The following is a 20,377-nucleotide window of genomic DNA, read 5'->3' as shown; positions in this document are numbered from 1 at the left end:
AAAAAAATATGAATGAATGAATGAATGAAACTCAACGTTTTTTTATTTAAAGGAAAGTCGCCTTTAACCGTGAACTCTTTATATTGCTCCATTTCCCACAATTGATGTATCTATGGTGAAAACCCTGTACACGCAGCATTGGGTGCGGGATGGAGACCCAACTCAGCCTAATGCAAAAATAAGGATTGCGTGACTCTTCCATTTGTAGCTCTATGCCCCGTTCTGGCCGGGAGCCGATTGGCAGACCCTGACGCAGTCCATAGAGCCTAGGAAAAAGAGGAGCGTCACTTTTCTGGTTTCTGTTTTGAAAGCTCTTTCTATCCCATTCCTTTCCATCTCTATGGTCCCCTTTTTTGTTTTCTATCGGCTTCAATTGCAAGAAAACCGGAAGTACGGGTCTAACCCCTTGGAACGTCGTGACAGGAGAGCGGAAAGAGGAAGAGGGCGGTGCTATTGAGTTCTAAGGGAAGGTTTGGGCTAGAGCGGCAACGGAGTTTTTACTCTTCCTTCCGGAGGAGCGAGGTGGGTCGGGGGAGGTCAGAGGTCGGAGGTCGCCGAGGGAAGATGGTGGCGCGCGAGCAGCTCCGCGTGGTTCGCTGCGGCGGCAGTTGGCTGAGCGGGAGCCGCGCGGTCTTTTCGGCCGATTCGAAGTGAGTGGCGCTGAGGGGATCAGTGGGGGCTTTTCAGGAATGCCAACCGCTTAAGCCGCGGGGCGGCGGCGTCAGCCCCGTTGAACGCGGCTGAGTTTACTCCCGAGTAAGACACGCGTCTAGACTCCACATTATTAGTATTATTAAGACACGCGCTCAGACTCCACATTATTATTATTATTTATTAAGACGCGCGCTGAGACTATTATTATTATTTATTAAGACATGCTCTGAGGCTATTATTTTTTTTATTAAGACACACGCCAAGACTCTATTATTATTCATTATTATTAAGACAAACGCTGAGACACTTTATTATTTATAAGACACACGGTGAGACTCATTATCTTTATTGTTGTTGTAATAATAATTACTATTGGGATGCGGGTGGTGCTGTGGGTTAAACCACAGAGCCTAGGACTTGCCGATCAGAAGGTCGGCGGTTCGAATCCCCACAACAGGGTGAGCTCCCATTACTCTGTCCCTGCTCCTGCCAACCTAGCAGTTCGAAAGCACGTCAAAGTGCAAGTAGATAAATAGGTACCGCTCCGGCGGGAAGGTAAACGGCGTTTCCGTGCGCTGCTCTGGTTCGCCAGAAGTGGCTTAGTCATGCTGGCCACATGACCCGGAAGCTGTACGCCGGCTCCCTCAGCCAATAAAGCGAGATGAGCGCCGCAACCCCAGAGTCGGTCACAACTGGACCTAATGGTCAGGGGTCCCTTAAATAATAATTACTATGATATAATTGCTATAATTAATAGTATACTGCCATGTTCCAGAAAGTCACAGGGCGGTTACAACATAAAATCACCAACATAGAAACACAAAATACATAACAAAAATAAAAACAACCCAATAACACACACCCGTCGTGTTTTGTGGGTTTTTCTACATAAGGCTGAGTGGGCTGTAGGATCACACACAGTCTGAGGTGCACGGTTTAGGTTGGTTTTGTTCCATCCTTTTCCCTTTTTAATTTCCTAAAAATTATGGTTTCAAACAACAACGACTACCACAATTAAAAAAAGAAAAGGATGCCCAGCAAAATTTACTGCCCTGTTCTAAGATACGCAAAAGTTAAAACACTAAAAATAGGTTTAAGATGACCCCAGCTGTCAACCTGAACAAGAATATTTTTAGTGGGGACCGGAATGAGTACAGCAAAGGCCCCTGTTTGCTCTCAACAGGCAGGGAGTTTCAAAGCGCAGGTGCTGCTACACTAAACTATCAAAATATAATTGCAAATGCAGAACGGGCATTGTGTGGCAACTGTGGTGGTGCTGATTCTGCCAATTAAATGTCGGGATAGGAGGTATGTTCTGTTAAAACAGTGAATTTTTCTTCATGGGGATTTGTGCCCCAGTATCAGTAAGCTTTTAAGATCTTTATAACAGTGAAAGCAATGCAAGAGGAGAGGAGTATTACACTAGATCAGCATAAGAAATTGTCTTATACCCAGGCCTTCTGCTCTAGCACTGAGCCCATACCTTTTCCCCTTAGAGTTTTGAAAAGCACATATATTATGTGGTACAAACAATCCAGAGTAAAAGAGGCTTCTGATAAACTGGCCTTTTAAACAGTCCTTTGACTTCCTGGAACTATGACAAACGTGTTTAAACCATATGGTAATAAATGCAACACAGTTCATTCTCCAGTTATCTTTTGTTTCCATTCCCTCCACTTGTCAAGATGTTTCATCCCTGGCCCAATCAAAAAATTGATCTGTAAACTCTCTTTATGCTACCCTAAGCACTGTGTATATTAATGCCAATATATTTAAAAAGCATGTTTTGGTCTATTGCTATCATTTGGAGAAACAAAATACAGAAATATTTATATAATTTTTAAACAGTTATATTTCACTTTTCTGTCTCCATATTAGGCACGCATGGCAGCTTGTGTTTAATATAGTATTTAAATGCCATTACACGTGGCATTTAAATACTACATGACCTGGTTCCCATGTATCATTAAGATAAACCAATGGTTAAAATGCGCTTGCAGGAATCATGGCCACATCGCTACTTTCTCCCGGTTGTCCTGCTCTGCACCAAACTCAGCTTTAGTTTGGTTTAGCCAAGGTTTGTTCTGCTTACCATGTACGGTTTGTCTGGAGGTGACAAGCTACGGGCCCATGATTTAAGTCGCTAACTCCCACCCAAAATTAGCTCCAGATAGCATGGCAGTAGGAGAAGTGGAAGAGGAGTAAAACAGCAACAATTTTTACTGAGAGTACTTGCATATCCGCACATTCATGGTTTGGTATTGTATGCATTAGATATGAAGTGGACCATACTGAAAAATAGTCTGGTTTTCCTATACCTTTGGCGGTTGGGAATTGGTCTTTTATATGTAATGCTGGATGTGAAAATGGATAAATATTATCTAATATGCTTCTAGAATTTTCCAAGTTAGCCTATGTTGTTTCTGTCAAGTGCTATAAATGCCTTTTAATTGATTTCTGGCTTTGGTTTCATTGTTTATAGGTACCTTTTGTGTGCTTCTGGTGACTATGTGAAAGTCTACAGTACAGCTACAGAAGAATGTCTGCATGTTCTCCAAGGTCACAGCAACATAGTGACAGGAGTCCAGTTGAATCCCCAAAACCATCTACAGGTTGTTAAAATTTTAGCAATGCTAGTCCTATCTTAGAGCCAAACTACAAGCAGCATATGTAACATAATTGTCATTAAGTGCAAACTTTCCCCCGCCCCCAACTTGCTTGGAGAGGGGCAATTTGGATTAGAGGGCCTGAGAGAGCAATTTACAAGAGGGCAAGGAGGCTCCCACTAGAGCCTCTTTTTTCACTGCAAAATTTCAGAACCACATAGGGACCATAGCAGAGGGCAAAGGATTTACGTTCCCTCCCCACATATGCCAGGGTCCTGATCAGCATCAGGGCACCAACACTCACATTTATGAAAGAAAATTGGCACTCAAGGGGAAACTGGGATAAATATCCTAGGTAATTTTGCTGTGCTTAATGGTGACCTGCCCTATAATCTTTGAATGAAGGGCAGCATAGAAATTTGATATATTGTTGCTGTTGTTGTGATATGATGTTGTTGTTGTTGTTGTAATCCCAGGCCAAATCCATGATTATGGCCAGGTATGAGTATAGCTCAAGTGGAGCAAATTATACCTATTCTGCAATAGTTTCTTATCAATTCCTGGCCCAGTTGAAAATGCTGGTGGAAAACCTATAAAACCCTGCCTGGGCCGAGGTCTCCATAACTTAGATAACATTTCCTCTCACCCTCATGTGCAGATCTATAATGGAGATGCTGTTTCATATCTTGTCCTTTATGGACATAAGAATTTGAAAGGACTCAAGGCTGCATCTTCCTTATGTGACAGACACAACTAGTGGAACAGTCTGCTCAGTGATGTGACTAGCTACATCTCTGCTGGTATTTTGGTTTCTCATAGAATACATTTCTTCCCTTTTAAGAGCGGTCGGCGCTAGGACATACTTATTTGGACTTAAGTCGCAGTCGTTTTGTCTGCATCATAGTTGATTTTGATTATCATCCCATCTCTGGGCTGTTTTTCTCGTAAATGTGCTTGTGTGTTATATCTTCAGCAGAGAACATGGTATGTGCAGTTTTAATTAAATAAGTAGTAAGGGCTTTTTTCAAAGGTGTTAGAACCACTTCACATTTTGTTAGCATTTTTGTCGTACACAGGGAGTAATCAGCACTGCTAAGAATCAAAATGCTTTGTAGATAAACCAGAATAGGACCTTACAAATCATTTTAATATGTCATTTTTCCTCCACCAGCTCTATTCCTGGTCTCTAGATGGCACTATTAAACTCTGGGATTTTATGGATGGCATTCTCATCAAGGTTTGTTATGTTTTCTTTGCATCTCTTCTTTCTGTATAGCAGCCCACGGACTTCTCATTAGATTAATGAAATAGTATGCATTGGAGTGAATAAAACAAATCTCTGTGATTCGTGAGTAAATGCTCTGTTTGCAGACCTGGACATGCTTTGCCACTGCTATGCAAACTGCACTGTGGCATCTTGGTTGATACGAGTCATCACTAACTGCATCTACAGTGGAATCCTCAATATAGCTACTCAAAACTAAGACTGTTAAGTTGAGCAGGACTTATTCCCAGCCAAGTGTGTATAGGATTGCAATGTAAATGCATTGCAATAGAGTAGGGGGCGAATCGGCTCTTTTCAGCATACGAGTGTCTAGCTTCAAAGACTAATAAGCAGGATCTCTTCTTATCCACGAAGGCTTAGAATGGACAGTGTTTTCTGTTGATGATTCATGACTGAGATGAGCTACATAAGAGATGGGGAACCTTTGGTCATCAGGATGATGTTGAACTACAACTTCCATCATCCCATGCTGACAGGGACTGATGGGAGCTGTGGTCCAAAAACATGTGGCGTGCCACAGGTTCTCCATCCCTGAACTGTATGCACAACTTTATTGATAATTGTACCTGATTAAAAACCCGTTCCGCACCTTCTAACTAGCAGGGTTGTATAAACTTGCATGGGTTTTCAGCTTAGTTTTTAGATGAGACTAAAGAGATTGATTTTGTGCGTGTGTGTTTTCTCTTACAGACATTGGTGGTTGGGTTCAAACTCTTTGCATTCTATGCACTTGCGGGATCTGAGAATTCGGTATTTGTTATCATCTCAAAAGATAATGATGAAAGATCAGGTATGTCATAATTGCTGTTCTTTTAATTTTGTACATCTTGTTTTTCATGATTGTTGTTAACATGAAGACTGTGAGCATTTTTGCGGGTTTTATTGTTAAGTAGAAAGGCAGGATAAAGAAATTGTTTTCCCCTTTTGTTGCTGTTTTTTCTTGCCCTTGGGGGGAAAAGTGGGGTACATAGGAGCTTCGTCACATCTTAGGGATTGGTTATTTATTATAGACTATTCGTATAGACCAGAAGGGACGCGGGTGGCGCTGTGGGTAAAACCTCAGCGCCTAGGACTTGCCGATCGTCAGGTCGGCGGTTCGAATCCCCGTGACGGGGTGCGCTCCCGCCGTTCGGTCCCAGCGCCTGCCAACCTAGCAGTTCGAAAGCACCTTCGGGTGCAAGTAGATAAATAGGGACCGCTTACCAGCGGGAAGGTAAACGGCGTTCCGTGTGCTGCACTGGCTCGCCAGATGCAGCTTGTCACGCTGGCCACGTGACCCGGAAGTGTCTGCGGACAGCGCTGGCTCCCGGCCTATAGAGTGAGATGAGCGCACAACCCTAGAGTCTGGCAAGACTGGCCCGTACGGGCAGGGGTACCTTTACCTTTACCTTTTATTCGTATAGACCATATCAAAAGTGAACAAAATAAAATACAAACAAACTCCACATACGTGAGTTCAATGCTCAACATAAAAGTATACCTAAAATAGAATTTTGTATGTGATGGGGGGTGGGGTAGAATCCCTATAAGGAATAAATTCCCAGAGAGGAAATTTATGTATCACTTAAGTTTAAGTCCCCTAATGGTATACCAGCTGCGGTAGTGGAAAGGTTTGCGCAAGAGAAGGCATAGGAAGCCAGCATGGTTCTAATGCCTGGTTGCAGCTCCAATACCTGTTGCACAGCAGGCTTCCGCTAGCACAATGGTTGCGCTGTATTTTATATTGTGCAACCATAATTCTCTCCCTTACACTAGCACAACACCCCTTAGGCTGGCAGAGAATGCTGAATCTGGTCCCTTGTTTGTTTTGAATGCTCCTGCTATAGCAGGATGGTCCACCTTTAATGGCAGTCATCAGCAACAATCAAGAGATAACATCTTAAAACCTTTTTTAAAAAGTGTGTCATATTTTGCTAACAAAAGCACACGCATCTGTTTGCGTATTAAATTTGTGTAGTAATTAGATCTATTAATTGTGTGTTTAATTAAGTGTATTTAATTACAGATATTAATTAAATATATTTAATTACATATATCGTGTATATTAAATATTAAATGTATTGTGAACACTTTAATTTACAATATGGAAATTTAGTTCAGTGTGTGGCAGCACTCCTGCATCCCACTTGGTATGAAAAGTTGGACCGTCCTGTGCTGTAGGACAGCAGAGGAGTAGAAATAGCTTTCTTAATTTGTGAAAAAGATGCTAAGCAGACTTCTTAAAACACTATGTTGTCTTGGATTTGGACATTTATGGAGCGTGGAGGCATAGCTGTCATATATGCTGCTCAGAACTTGAAGCCCAGTCCCGTGAACTCCTTGTTCTGGCTGGTAAGCATTTGTGGTTAGGGTGATATCCAGTGACTGCTATATCAGCACTATCTCTGGTATGCTGACACAGGAAAGCCTAATCAGTGCAGAATAGGTGGGCTGGGACTACACAGCCCAGAATCTGTTAACAAAACTGCATGCAACAGCTTTGCGAATAGGGGACAAGGTGCACTGTTACTGTGAGTGCATATCCCACCCCACCCTGAATTAGTGGGATTACAGATTTATTCCAGTTCACTGCCTAGCACAGGAAGAATGCTTTAGGTGTTTTAGTATAAGCTGCTGTATCACAAACAGGTACTTTATTTAGAGGATCGATGAACCGCCGGTTAAAAGAACTAAAGGTAGGAATGGCTAGCCCCAATGCATTTAATGCTCCTCATCTTAGTGTGGCAGTCATGCTTAAAATGAAACACTGTGCTCATCAGCTTTTGCCAACCTGCTGGAGGGCATCATGTTGGGGAGATATACATTGCCATAATTTTGTCTGTAACTATAAAAGTTTGCACAGTGCGTGTTAATTTCTGCCGAGCATTGTGGGGGGGAAATATTATTTAACCATAGAATTGTAGAGTTGGAAGGAACCAGGGTCATCTTGTCCAACCCTCTACAATGCAGGAATCTTTTGCCCAATGTGGGGTTTGAACCCACTACCCTGAGATTCAGAGTCTCATGATCTACCGACTGAGCTATCCCAGAGTTTCATAAGGCATGTTGCTGCATTGGCTAGGAATCAAATCTAGGCCTCCCACGTGGCAGGCAAGAATTATGCCACTGAACCACAAATGCTACTATAATTCACAGTACACTTAGTCTTTGTGTAGGCTTGTTAGGAGAATAAAATGAGGCAGCATTGTTGATGTCGCTTTGAGTTCTGGGAACGACAACCTGGTGCAAATATGATAAATAAAGGCCATACAACAAAATACAGTCAGGTTACAGACGCTTTGGGTTGCCAAACCCGGAAGTACCGGAACGGGTTACTTCTGGGTTTCGGCGCAGAAACGCTAAATCGCAACCCGCGCGTGCGCAGACACGGCGCTGCGGGTTGCGAATGTGCCTCCTGCACAGATCACATTCGCAACCCGAGCGTCCACTGTAGCCTTATTGCACTCATGCTAATGAATGAGATAAAAGTTAGATGTGATAAAAAAAATATTATTTCATCTATATGAGAATAATTGGTTTAAAACGGAAATAAATTTTGTTTCCATCAGGTCCATTTCAGCTAGCTTCACTGAAAATCCCCAAAACACCAGGTCAGGAAGTAGAAGCCAATGATCTGGAATTGATTTTGGATGGTGTAAGCCAGTCACCCAAATGTACAGCGCTTGGAAGAGAAGTATATACCTTTTCTTTCTTTCTTTCTTTCTTTCTTTCTTTCTTTCTTTCTTTCTTTCTTTCTTTCTTTCTTTCTTTCTTTCTTTCCGTATATCATATTAGAGGTCTGCCTGCACAAACCTGATGTCAAATCATCATCCTTTACTTCCTCAGCTCTTAGAGCATGCACCCTCTTCTTAGCCTGTTCTCCGACCACAGCCTTACTCGTTGCATTCCTAGCCTCTTTGCCTTGGCTGCCCACTGTAAAATCTCAGAAATTTAGCCAATCGAATGCAGAGGCCCTTCCGCTTTCTCTGCTTTTCCATGAAATGTGGACAGAATAGTCAGTCACTGCCAGGGCGGCTTTCTAACTACCATAAAATCCTTTACCGCGTTACAGCATAGGTGTTCTGCTGTAACTGTCATATTCTGTACAGTTGGGAAGAAACCCCTCTCAAAAACTTCCCTGTTTCTGACCCTGGACACAAAATACCTGTATTTCTCTCTGTCTTAAGGGGGTATGCAAAGAGCTACCTTTTTATCTGTTACCTGTTGTGTTCTCAAAGGAATTTACCACTTTTATATGAAGTCTGCTTTTCAGGCTGTTTTGGAAACTTCCTGTTCCAAAAACAGGTGAACAAAAGGCAGTGGCGTATATGGCATGTTTTTGTAAAACGCAAGCCCAAAACTCCTTTGGGTACACTCCTATGTCTTAGGATACCAAGTTCTGTGGAGCCAAAGGAGCTTCAACCTTGTGGTTTGCCACCAGCAGCTAGGCTGACTTCACCCATGTTTAGCATCTTTGCTATGTTTCTTTAAACTCCACTTTCGATGCAGATCTCAGGGCACCTGAATTAGCCATCATTTCTCTTGAGATCACTCTGGGTAAAAGCCATGGAGGAAATGTCTGAATTTGATTTAGAAGGGGAAAAGCACTGGTTGCAAATATACCATTGTGCTGCTTTAGCTGACTTGCATAGCAGTTGTCTGTCTCTTGCAGTTTGCCCATCACATGTTCTAATTTTTATTTTTTTTAATCATACATTTTAATCCACTTGGACTCTGGTATGTACTAAACTATATTTTGTTTATAACAGGGTGAATATGTGGTATCTGCTTGCGGCGGTCACCTCGTCGTCTGTTTCTTCAGGAAGAAGAAGCTTTACAGGTGAGGGCAGACAACTCCAGCTAGTAATTGCTTTGCTGCTTTGAATATGCATCTGTTGCTTCTGAACTGGCCAGGAATTTGCTGTTTCTTACAGAAGTGTCCGTAGCCCTGATAACACTTATGCTTATTAATGAAGAAAAGACAAGAAAAACCCAGATGGTGATATCCAAACTGTAGTTGGAGTAACCAATTGAAATCAATGTGTTTAATTCTATTGACTTTAGGGGATTTATTCTGAATATGACTTAGCTGGATATCTCCCAGCTATTAATATCTTTGGAGAAGGAAAGGCTAAAGAGGAAAAGGTGAAAGTAAACTGCTTCTGGTGCAACAGGACAGTGGGACGAGCGCCAGAGTGCAAGGAAACGCCATTTATCTTCCCGCCGCAGTGGTACCTATTTATCTACTTGCACTGGTATGCTTTCGAACTGCTAGGCTGGCAAAGCAACGGGAGCTCACCCCGTCGTGCAGACCCAAACTACCAACCTTCTGATCAGCAAGCCCAAGAGGTTCAGTGGTTTAGACAGCAGTGCCCCCGCTCCTTTTATCTGCTAAGGAGTAAACCCTATACAAATCCGGAGTGGAATTTCCTAAGTGGATGGTGCCTTTGTGCCTCCTTCTGGCATCTCCTGCAGCCAAACTGGTGCCAAACATATTGCTCTGCTTTCCTTTGGACCACAGCGAGGCTGGGGGGGCGGGTCTTGTCATCTGGGCAGTCCAGGATCTCCATACACACTATCCAGGTTGACTTCACACACACACACACACACAGCGCACTCCATTGTCTCTTGAGACAAATGAATGCCAACAACAACAAAATGAACCAGTGATAGTACTGTAAATCCCATAGGATAAGGCTTGGAGGAGCAATAGAAGCTGCCTTCTATATAATCATTTCATACGTCCAGACCGGATTCTCTCCCAGCCATAGCTGGAGGTCTTGGAACTTTCTGCATACAGAGTATGTGCTGTCCTGCCTGTACCTTGTAGGGACGCAGGTGGTGCTGTTGTCTAAACCACTGAGCCTCTTGGGCTTGCTGATCAAAAGGTCATCGGTTCGAATCCCCATGATGGAGTGAGCTCCTGTTGCTCTGTCCCAGCTCCTGCCAACCTAGTAATAATAACAATTTATTATTTGTACCCCATCCATCTGGCTGGGTTTCCCCAGCCACTCTGGGTGGCTTCCAACAAAGTTTAAAAATACATTAAAATGTCACACATTAAAAACTTCCCTAAACAAGGCTGCCTTCAGATGTCTTCTAAATATCAGGTAGTTGTTTATCTCTTTGACATCTGGTGGGAGGGCATTCCACAGGGCGGGCGCCACTACCGAGAAGGCCCTCTGTCTGGTTCCCTGTAGCTTTGCTTCTCGCAGTGAGGGAACCACCAGAAGGCCCTCAGGGCTAGACCTCAGTGTTCGGGCTGAACGATGGGGGAGGAGACGCTCCTTCAGGTATACTGGGCCAAGGCTGTTTAGGGCTTTAAAGGTCAACACCAACACTCTGAATTGTGCTTGGAAACATACTGGGAGCCAATGTCGGTCTTTCAGAACCCGTGTTATATGGTCTCGGTGGCCGTCACCAGTCTAGCTGCCGCATTCTGGATTAGTTGTAGTTTCTAGGTCACCTTCAAAGGTAGCCCCACGTAGAGGGCATTGCAATAGTCCAAGCAGGAGATAACTAGAGCATGCAAAACTGTGGTTAGACAGTCTGCGGGCAGGTCGGGTCTCAGCCTGCGTAGCAGATGGAGCTGGTAGAGAGCTGCCCTGGATACAGAATTGACCTGCACTTCCATGGACAGCTGTGAGTCCAAAATGACTCCCAGGCTCCACACCTGGTCCTTCAGGGGCACAGTTACCCCATTCAGGACCCGGGAGTCCTCCACACCAGCCTGCCCCCTGTCCCCCAAGAACAGTACTTCTGTCTTGTCAGGATTCACCCTCATTCCATTAGCCGCCATCTGTTCTCCAACTGCCTCCAGGCACTCACACAAGACCTTCACTGGTTCTGATTTAAAAGAGAGGTAGAGCTGGGTATCATCCACATATTGATGAACACCCAGTCCAAACCCCCTGATGATCTCTCCCAGCGGCTTCATCTAGATGTTAAAAAGCATGGGGGAGAGGACAGAACCCTGAGGCACCCCACAAGTGAGGGCCCAGGGATCTGAACACTCATCCCCCACCACCACTTTCTGGACACGGCCCAAGAGGAAGGAGCGGAACCACTGTATAACAGTGCTCCCAGCTCCTATAGACAGTCCGGAAGGATGTTATGGTCTGTTGTAACAAAAGCTGCTGAGAGATCTAACAGAACCAGGAAACAGCTCTCACCTTTGTCCCTAGCCTGCCAGAGATCATCAACCTAGCAGTTCGAAAGCACGCCAGTGCAAGTAGAGAAATAGGTACTGCTGCGGCGGGAAGGCGAACGGTGTTTCCATGTGCTCTGGCTTCCATCACGGTGTCCCGTTGTGCCAGAAACAGTTTAGTCCTGCTGGCTCCATGACCCGGAAAGCTGTCTGTGGAAAACGCTGGCTCCCTCAGCCTGAAAAGTGAGATGAGCACCGCAACCCCATAGTTTCCTTTGACTGTCCAGGGGTCCTTTACCTTTACCTTTACTTTGTCAGAGTGAGCACAATGGAAAGAAAAACTGCTGAAGTTATACAGAAAGAGCATGTGCTCTTCTTGCATGTTCCTAGTGGCAGATACTACTGCATCAGAAATGCTTCGGAGGGGGGTGAGATTTATGCGATGGTTGCTAGTACATCCCAGAAATGGAAAGGCATTCCCCATCCACCTTCCTTGCACTGTTGAGCAGCTAGGGATTAGCTGACATTTCTTTCAGCTCAGTCCAGCCAAACTAACTTAAAGCCATGACTCCTGTTTTTGAAGCTTTTCTGTAGATGGGAAATCCAGAATAAGCGACTTCTTCACCTGCATAGCCTGCCACCCAAAGGAAGATTGCATAGCAAGCGGACACAGCGATGGCAAAATCCGGCTGTGGTGAGACAAACGTTTGCTGCTATTGGCAGTGGTTTTCTGATAAGCATGCATATCCTTCCTTTCTGTAATCTTGCAGTGCAAGTCTGCAGTACAAAGGCACAGTTTCGGCCTCTTCTCCCTGCCAAAGCTTGCGATAAAATGCGCCTCTGATTCCAGCAGAGAAAGTTTCTGTCTTAGAAGGTGTTGATTATGGAGTGGTAAAAATATACTTGGGGCAGCTGGAGGCAAAGGAGAAGAGGCCTGCTGTACAATTTAATAGTTGTTGGAAATATCTACTCTAAATCTTCATACTTGAATAGTGGCAAGAGTGCATATCTAAGTGAGCAAGGGCTATTTATTTGTTACATGTATAGTCCAGTCTTCTTCCAAAGAACTCAATAATAATAATAATAATAATAATAATAATAATAATAATAATAATAATAAACAATTTTATTTATATCCCGTCCTCCCCAGCCGAAGCCGGGCTCAGGGTGGCTAACAACAATAAAATAATACAACATTCTAAAATCATTTCATTATAAAATTGATTCAAATCAAATTGATGGCAACCATTGGGCTAGAGTTCTGTGAGGATTACCAAAGGAGGGGGTCAGACTGTACCTTGGCCAAAGGCCTGGTGGAACAGCTCTGTCTTGCAGGCCCTGTGTAAAGATGTCAAGTCCCACAGGGCCCTAGTCTCTTGTGACAGAGCGTTCCACCAGCTTACATGTGGTTCCCGGGGCTCTTGACCTGACCAAACCTGCTTAGTTGCAGTAGTAGGACTGCTCCATCTGCCTACAGACCATTCTCATGGTTATTGGTAAAAGACCTGGTATTGAGGCTTCTGGCCTTAATCCAGTTTTAGTTGTCAGTGGGCAAGTAACCGAGGGAGAGGATGGATGCACCATGTGTATTGGAATACACCTTGGAATGTACATCCCACTAGAAAGGACTGCAATGCAGGTGGACCACATTTTATTTGGGCTTTGAATGCGCCGTCACCTTTAGGCCTACAGTTTCCTGTCTGGTGAGCAGTCCCCATGTGAAAGTCTATTGATGCCAACAGAGCTCTTTAGCTGAATCACAGTGCCATGTTTTTATTCTGTATGCAAAGCACAGGAGAATATAGTTAGAACCCAAGAATTATCATAGGTTAGCAGTTTCCCAAGGTGCTTCATGCGTCTCTTTGTGCACCAGTCGTCCTCCTCAAGATCCCTAACTTGGAAAGTTTGCCCTAAATTGAATGGTTTTTTCCCCCGCACTAGGAGAAATTTTAATCGCAAGAATGACTACACGTACTCCACAATGCACTGGCACCACGGTGAAGTTATGGATCTCGCTTTCACTGTTGAAGGTAACGTTACCCAAGCTAGGAACATTTGCTGTTGCAATTCTCTCACCTCTTCCATCAGCTCACCAGCGGCCTTGAGCATGTCACTTTTCTGGCAGTCTCTCCCCACGCACATTCACCCATCTGCAATATGATAGTTCTGAAATTCTACTCTCTTGTATTTGATTTCTGTTTTCTGTATGTGGCTTTGAGATCCTTTTGAATATGAAGCAATTAAGAGAATTTCTCAACAGACTCCCGACATTCTCTTCAGAAAACGCTTGTGAACTGCTCTTGATATTTGAAATACTTTATATAAATGCACAGCAGTGTCAAAGCAAAAGAGTTAGATCTCCTCAATGCATCTTGCAAAAGTGTGGAAGTTTAGAGATGGGACTGTGGCAACAGCAACAGAGTTGTCTGTGTGTTGCATAAAGACAGAGATAGCTAATCTGGTGCCTTCAGCTCTAGCCACCATGGCCAATTTTGGGGGATGATTAGAGTTGTAGTCATATTGTGAGCACAAGGTTGGCTACCCCTGCATAAAAGTGCTTCGTGCCACTCTCTTTGGGTTGACAGGCAGAAGTAAACTGTTTCGGTTCTTCAGCAAGCAGAGGAAGTAGGAATTTAATCCTCTCGCAAAATGGAACTAAATAAAAATTGTTTTTCTATGTTGAAAGCTGTGAAGATAAAATCTTGTTGACCTCAGCAGGAACTTGAAGTGACCCACCGCAGTGTTTATTTTATTCTTGGCTTCTCTCCGAAACAGGAAGCAGTTTGACCTGGCAAGTGGGAGGATTTTGTTGTGTTGCAACATAACTATTTGCTTCATAAACACAACCCAGTTGCTCCTGATCTTCTTGTTGCTGGGTTTTTTCAGTTCTTATAGTCGGGCACACAAGAGCCCACACAGTCTGTGTCCACGTGTGTGTATATTATTTATTACACTTGCATTTGTGTCCATATGGTAATTGTGCACCAAACTCAGTGCATGCCTATCTACTGGGAAGTAAATCCCATTGGGTTCACTGAGCCTTAATCCCAGGTATACGTGTATAGAACTGCAGCCTTGGTGCTTTTCAGCATCTAAACCTAGATCAGGGTTGCGCAACCTGTGACCTTCCAGATGTTGTTGGACTACACCTCCCACCATCCTCGATCACTGGCTATGCTGTTTGGGGCTGATGGGAGTTGTAGTCCAGAAATATCTGGAGGGCCGAAGATTGTGCACCCCTATCCTAGATTAATGTATATGGCAACAGGTAATGATGCCCTCCGAGACTGTAATATCCATGGAGAGTAACCAGATCTGTGGCAAGTCACATTGCTCCAGTTGTGTGTGTGTGTGTGTGTGTGTGTGAAGTGCTACATTTCTAAGGCACACACATTTTGTTCGGTTTGATAGGAACTAGCCTCCTGAGTGGCGGAATCGAGTCTGTCCTAGTGCAGTGGCGAGATGGGTCAGATGCGAAGAAAGAATTCTTGCCCCGGTTGGGATCCACAATAGAGCACATCTCCGTCTCTCCAGATGGAGCCTTCGTTTGTACCTCGCATGCAGATAACAGTAAGTCCAAATGGGGGAGAGAAACCTACCTCTTTATAATGTCAAACAACCGTGGCTGTTTGGGTTTTGAAAGGTGATAACCTCCTCAAATCAGTCATTTACATCCAAGCAGCTCCAGCTTCAAATTTCCGTGAGCACCTGAGCCATGGATTGGAAACCAGCAATAGCCCTCTAGGTACTATAGGACTACCAACTCCCATCAGCCCCAGCGGTCAGGGATGATGGGAGTTGTAGTTCAACAGCATCTGAAGCCACCCCACCCCCCGGCCCTTTCCCTCCCTGCTTTGTGATTGGCATCTCTCCCGATTATTCTGTAGGGCTTGTGGGGGGGAGGAGGAGGGTTGCTGTCTCTGGAGAGCCAGTGTGGTGTAGTGGTTAAGAGTGGTAGTCTCATAATCTGGGGAACCGGGTTCGCGTCTCCGCTCCTCCACATGCAGCTGCTGGGTGACCTTGGGCCAGTCACACTTCTCTGAAGTCTCTCAGCCCCTCTCACCTCACAGAGTGTTTGTTGTGGGGGAGGAAGGGAAAGGAGAATGTTAGCCGCTTTGAGACTCCTTCGGGTAGTGATAAAGCGGGATATCAAATCCAAATCCATTTAAATTTTTATCCCCTGTCGCTCCATGAGGATCTTCCTGCCTCAATTAAGCCCCAACCCAACGATGAACTGGCTTTCTTTCAGTGCCACTTGTATGCCCGAGGTTGGTACTGATTTAAAAGACCCTTAAGCAGCTGTACATATGAATGAACAATGTTTATAACGGCGAGGCTGTGGTGCTCTCCCAGCTGGAAAGTGGTTCCAGAGCTTGGGGGCCACTGCTGAAGAAGCTTGTTCGAGAATGACTCCCAGCCCTAATAGTTAATGGGGCCTTTTCAGCCAGTCTGAAAAGATTGGGGAAGTACTCATGCGAGAAAGAGTTCTCTGTTCCCTAGTGAAACTGACTAACAGGCTTACAAGATAAGCACCATAACTTTTGATTTAGCACAGCAGCCAGGGAAGCAAATCTAGGATGGGTGTGGCCTGCTCCTTGTATCTCATACCAGGCTCATTCTGAAGTAACTGTGATTTCCAATCTGCCTCAGCCCCTTGCCCATTAGTTACTAGGGTATGTTCAAACATTTTAAAGTCCCTCCTTTCAAGGAAGGGATGTTGTTGTTTAGCCGTGTCTGACTCTTTGTGACCCCATGGACCAGAGCACGCCAGGCACTCCTGTCTTCCACTGCCTCCTGCAGTTTGGTCAAACTCATGCTGGTAGCTTCGAGAACACTGTCCAACCATCTCGTCCTCTGTCGTCCCCTTCGCCTTGTGCCCTCCATCTTTCCCAACATCGGGGTCTTTTCCAGGGAGTCTTGTCTTCTCATGAGGTGGCCAAAGTATTGGAGCCTCAGCTTCAGGATCTGTCCTTCCAGTGAGCACTCAGGGCTGAGTTCCTTCAGAATGGATAGGTTTGATCTTCTTGCTGTCCATGGGACTCTCAAGAGTCTCCTCCAGCACCATAATTCAAAAGCATCAATTCTTCGGCGATCAGCCTTCTTTATGGTCCAGCTCTCACTTCCATACATCACTACTGGGAAAGCCATAGCTTTCACTATACGGACCTTTGTCGGCAAGGTGATGTCTTTCCTTTTTAAGGAAGGACTATCAACCGGCAAATCTAACTAAGGCTGACCATATGTGCTGTTGACCACCACATCAGTCTTGGCCATACCAAGTGGAGTTCTGCATCCAATAACGTTCCTGAGCTGCAAGCCATATCTGGCCATTTGAAGTGCACCATTTTTTTCTGAATAAAACGTTTTATGCCCAGGGAAGGCCATCTGCAGCCCTCTAGATGCTGTTGCATGACAAGTTCCCCACTCCTGTTCTATGGGCTGATGCAGATTCTGAATCATCATTTGGTAAACAATAGGCCTTTTAATGCTCTGCCAGCTTTCATTCTTAACCTTATTAACTTTCTTTTAAAACTCCTGTAGAAATAACCATCATACACAGCAACTTGAAGGTCTCCACAGTCATTCAAGGATTGAGCAGAGGTATGTTTGCTTCAGAGAGCTTATTTATATACCTGTGTATCTCCTTTTCTCCAAAGAAACTGCATTCCAGCTCAAACCATCTGTTTCCTTTCAGGCAGTGACGTCAAGGCTGGCTTGATGGTTGACCCTCGAACTAAAGCTTTGGTTCTGAACGGCAAACCAGGCCACCTGCAGTTCTATTCGCTGCAAAATGACAAGCAGCTTTACAATGTAAGTTAGGCCAGTGATGATCTAACGGTAGCTCAGGACGCACTTGGTATGTGTTATCTATGCTCTCGTCACAGTGGCAAATGAGGCTGAGTACTACAACACTAGTTGTGGCTGCTGTTTGGGGTTGTTGGTTTTTTTTTTTAACATTAACTGGACATATAATTTCTGCATAGAAACAAGATACTACTAGGGCTGGGCGGTATCTGGTTTTCAACATCTTGATATATCACCAGGTAAAGGTTGTGTACTGATACAGTGGTAACTTGGTTCTCAAACTGAATCCGTTCCAGAAGTCCGTTCCAAAACCAAAGTGCTCCAAAACCAAGGCGCACTTTCCCATAGAAAGTAATGCAAAACGGATTGATCCATTCCAGACTTTTAAAAACAACCCCTGAAACAGCAGTTCAACATGAATTTTACTATCTAAGGAGATAAAATGAAAGCAGTAAACAATGTACTGCAGTCACACATGCAATCAATCAATCAGTAGCTGAACTGGGTTCCACACAGTCACAAAAACAAAACAAAAAGAGCTGCCTAAACAAAAACGCAAAATAAATAGCAAAAACAGACAGACCTCAGCATAACACTCAAAACGGAAGTGTGGCACTCAAATCGGAAGCATAACACTCAAAACGAGCACGTTCAACTTCCAAAAAAAGTTCACAAACTGGAACACTTCCAGGTTTGCAGTGTTTGGGTTCCAAGTTGTTTGAGTAGCAAGGCATTTGAGAACCAAGGTATCACTGTATATCATGATGTCTGTAATAAGGATGGAGATATGTAGAGACATTGGCTGGCTTCAGGGATTTTCCCACGTCGTGATTTTTGCATAGCGTGCATACACATATACGAGATGTATTGATATATCGCCCAGCCCTAAATACAACCCTGGCCCAGATGGCTGGAGAACAAGTAGTGAACACAAGGTGTGGGGTGGCAGTGATGCTGTAGGTAGGATGAGGCTAAAGTATTACAAGAAAGGCTTTGCTGGAGGTAGTGGGGAAAGCAGCACAACTCGGGGGCGGGAAGAAGCATATCAGATGCCATATGAGAGTGGGTGATGCAAATAAAGAGGTGCAAAGTGCATATGTGTTTCTTCACCAGTAGCTGGCTTCAAAGTGTTGGTGCTGACCTTTAAAGCCCTAAACGGCCTCGGCCCAGTATACCTGAAGGAGCATCTCCACCCCCATCATTCTGCCTGGACACTGAGGTCCAGCTCCAAGGGCCTTCTGCTGGTTCCCTCCCTACGAGAAGTGAGGTTATAGGGAACCAGACAGAGGGCCTTCTCAGCAGTGGCGCCCGCCCTGTGGAACGCCCTCCCATCAGATGTCAAGGAAATAAACAACTATCTGACTTTTTTACAAGACATCTGAAGGCAGCCCTGTTTACAGAAGTTTTTAATGTTTGATATTTTACTGTGCTTTTAATATCCTGTTGGAAGTCACCCAGAGTGGCTGGGGAGGACCGGCCAGATGGGCGGGGTATAAGTAATTAATTTATTATTATTATTATTATTATTATTATTATTATTATTATTCATTGACTGACTGACTTTCCAAATGTGCATGAGCCCATAAACCTACTTCATCTCTTCTTTCAAAAAATTGCAGTTGGATATTGTGCAGCAGGAGTATATTCATGAACACGGGCTGAACCAGATTGAGTTAGTGAAGGCTGCTTTTGATTCCGAAGGCAACTGGCTGGCTACTGTAGAACAGCGGCAAGGAAGCAGCAGCGATCTTGAAATGTACATGAAACTCTGGGCTTACGACGAGCAAAAGCAAAGGTACTCATGCTTGCATTGTCTAGCAAGCTGGCAGAAAGCCGATTGTTTCAGATAATGTAGATTTGTCAGTCTCAAATGTTTTCATTGCCCACACTTGCTGCACCCATTAAACCTGTGACAAGATGGGACTTGAGGAAGGAGCATCAAAGGGAGCATGCATGTGCAGTTGTTGCACGTCATTACTTTGTCCATGCACATGTGTGCACACAGATCCCCCCAACATGTGCCCTAGTGGCATGGCTGCTCCTGTTCTGTGGCTGCTGTCATGTTGGTCGGAACCTGTGTAACAGTATCCACCAAGGCAGGTATGTGCCTCTTACTATGGAAACAGAAGCTCCTGCATCTGAATGGGACACATCTGTCGGCAGCCTGAGCAGTGGCGTAGCGTGGGTTGTCAGCACCCGGGGCAAGGCAAGTAATTTGCGCCCCCTAACCCATGGATTTGCGACCCCTAACCCATGGATTTGCCCTAACCCCAGATGTTGCACCCGGTGCGGCCGGCCCCCCCTGCACCCCCCACGCTACGCCACTGAGCCTGAGGAAGTGGGCCTGCCCATAAAAAAACAAGTCTGAAGTAAGAGACTAGGGTGATGTCTGCTGTTTCCAAGAACTCTTCTTGTTGTGAGGCTTTTGTGGGTAAGCTGAGAGTTTGTTTGGACACCGAGTGAGAACCCAGAGGCTCAGGGTGGGTGTGTCTCTCTCTCACACACACACACATTCATTCATACCTTGGATCCCAACACCTTGCAAGTTGAACATTTTGGCTCCCAAACGCCGCAAGCCCGGAAGTGACTGTTCCGGTTTGCAACCTATTTTTGGAAGCCGAACATCTGACGGGGCTTCTGCGGCTTCTGATTGGCTGCAGGAAGGCCATCCTGCAGCCAATCGGAAGCCGCACTTTGGTTTCCGGACGTTTTGAAGGTCAAACGGACTTGGGGAACGGATTCCGCTCAACTTCCAAGGTACGACTGTATATATGTAACTTTGAATTAATTACCATTTTATATGTAACTCTCTACTGTCACAATATTTTAAACAAAATTTTTAAAATCCTTCAAATAGCACCTTAGAGACCGACCAAGTTTTTTATTGGTATGAGCTTTCGT

The 20,377-nt window shown here is 44.7% G+C and overlaps 1 protein-coding gene across 3 annotated transcripts in view; it reads left to right on the top strand.

Moving 5' to 3' along the window:
• Window positions 1–449: 449 nt before the first annotated feature.
• WDR75 (WD repeat domain 75) overlaps window positions 450–20,377 on the top strand; it is a 32,540-nt gene continuing 12,612 nt past the window's right edge. The window contains exons 1-12 of one of the 3 annotated variants that reach the window (XM_083628496.1): window positions 450–650; window positions 3,137–3,266; window positions 4,432–4,497; window positions 5,236–5,335; window positions 8,094–8,218; window positions 9,294–9,364; window positions 12,255–12,365; window positions 13,613–13,701; window positions 15,083–15,241; window positions 17,213–17,272; window positions 17,367–17,482; window positions 19,096–19,271. In XM_083628496.1, the coding sequence (XP_083484622.1) occupies window positions 565–650; window positions 3,137–3,266; window positions 4,432–4,497; window positions 5,236–5,335; window positions 8,094–8,218; window positions 9,294–9,364; window positions 12,255–12,365; window positions 13,613–13,701; window positions 15,083–15,241; window positions 17,213–17,272; window positions 17,367–17,482; window positions 19,096–19,271 (1,289 nt within the window). In that variant the 5' untranslated portion in view covers window positions 450–564. Of the gene's footprint in view, window positions 757–964; window positions 984–3,136; window positions 3,267–4,431; window positions 4,498–5,235; window positions 5,336–8,093; window positions 8,219–9,293; window positions 9,365–12,254; window positions 12,366–13,612; window positions 13,702–15,082; window positions 15,242–17,212; window positions 17,273–17,366; window positions 17,483–19,095; window positions 19,272–20,377 lie in introns of those variants that run through there. The other 2 variants (XM_083628497.1, XM_083628498.1) reach the window with 2 other exon arrangements.

Source organism: Podarcis filfolensis (genome assembly GCF_964270895.1).
Source record: "Podarcis filfolensis genome assembly, chromosome: 1".
Lineage (NCBI taxonomy): Eukaryota > Metazoa > Chordata > Lepidosauria > Squamata > Lacertidae > Podarcis > Podarcis filfolensis.
The sequence above is the reverse complement of the archived record's forward strand: the minus strand, read 5'-3'. Positions and strand labels throughout refer to the sequence as shown.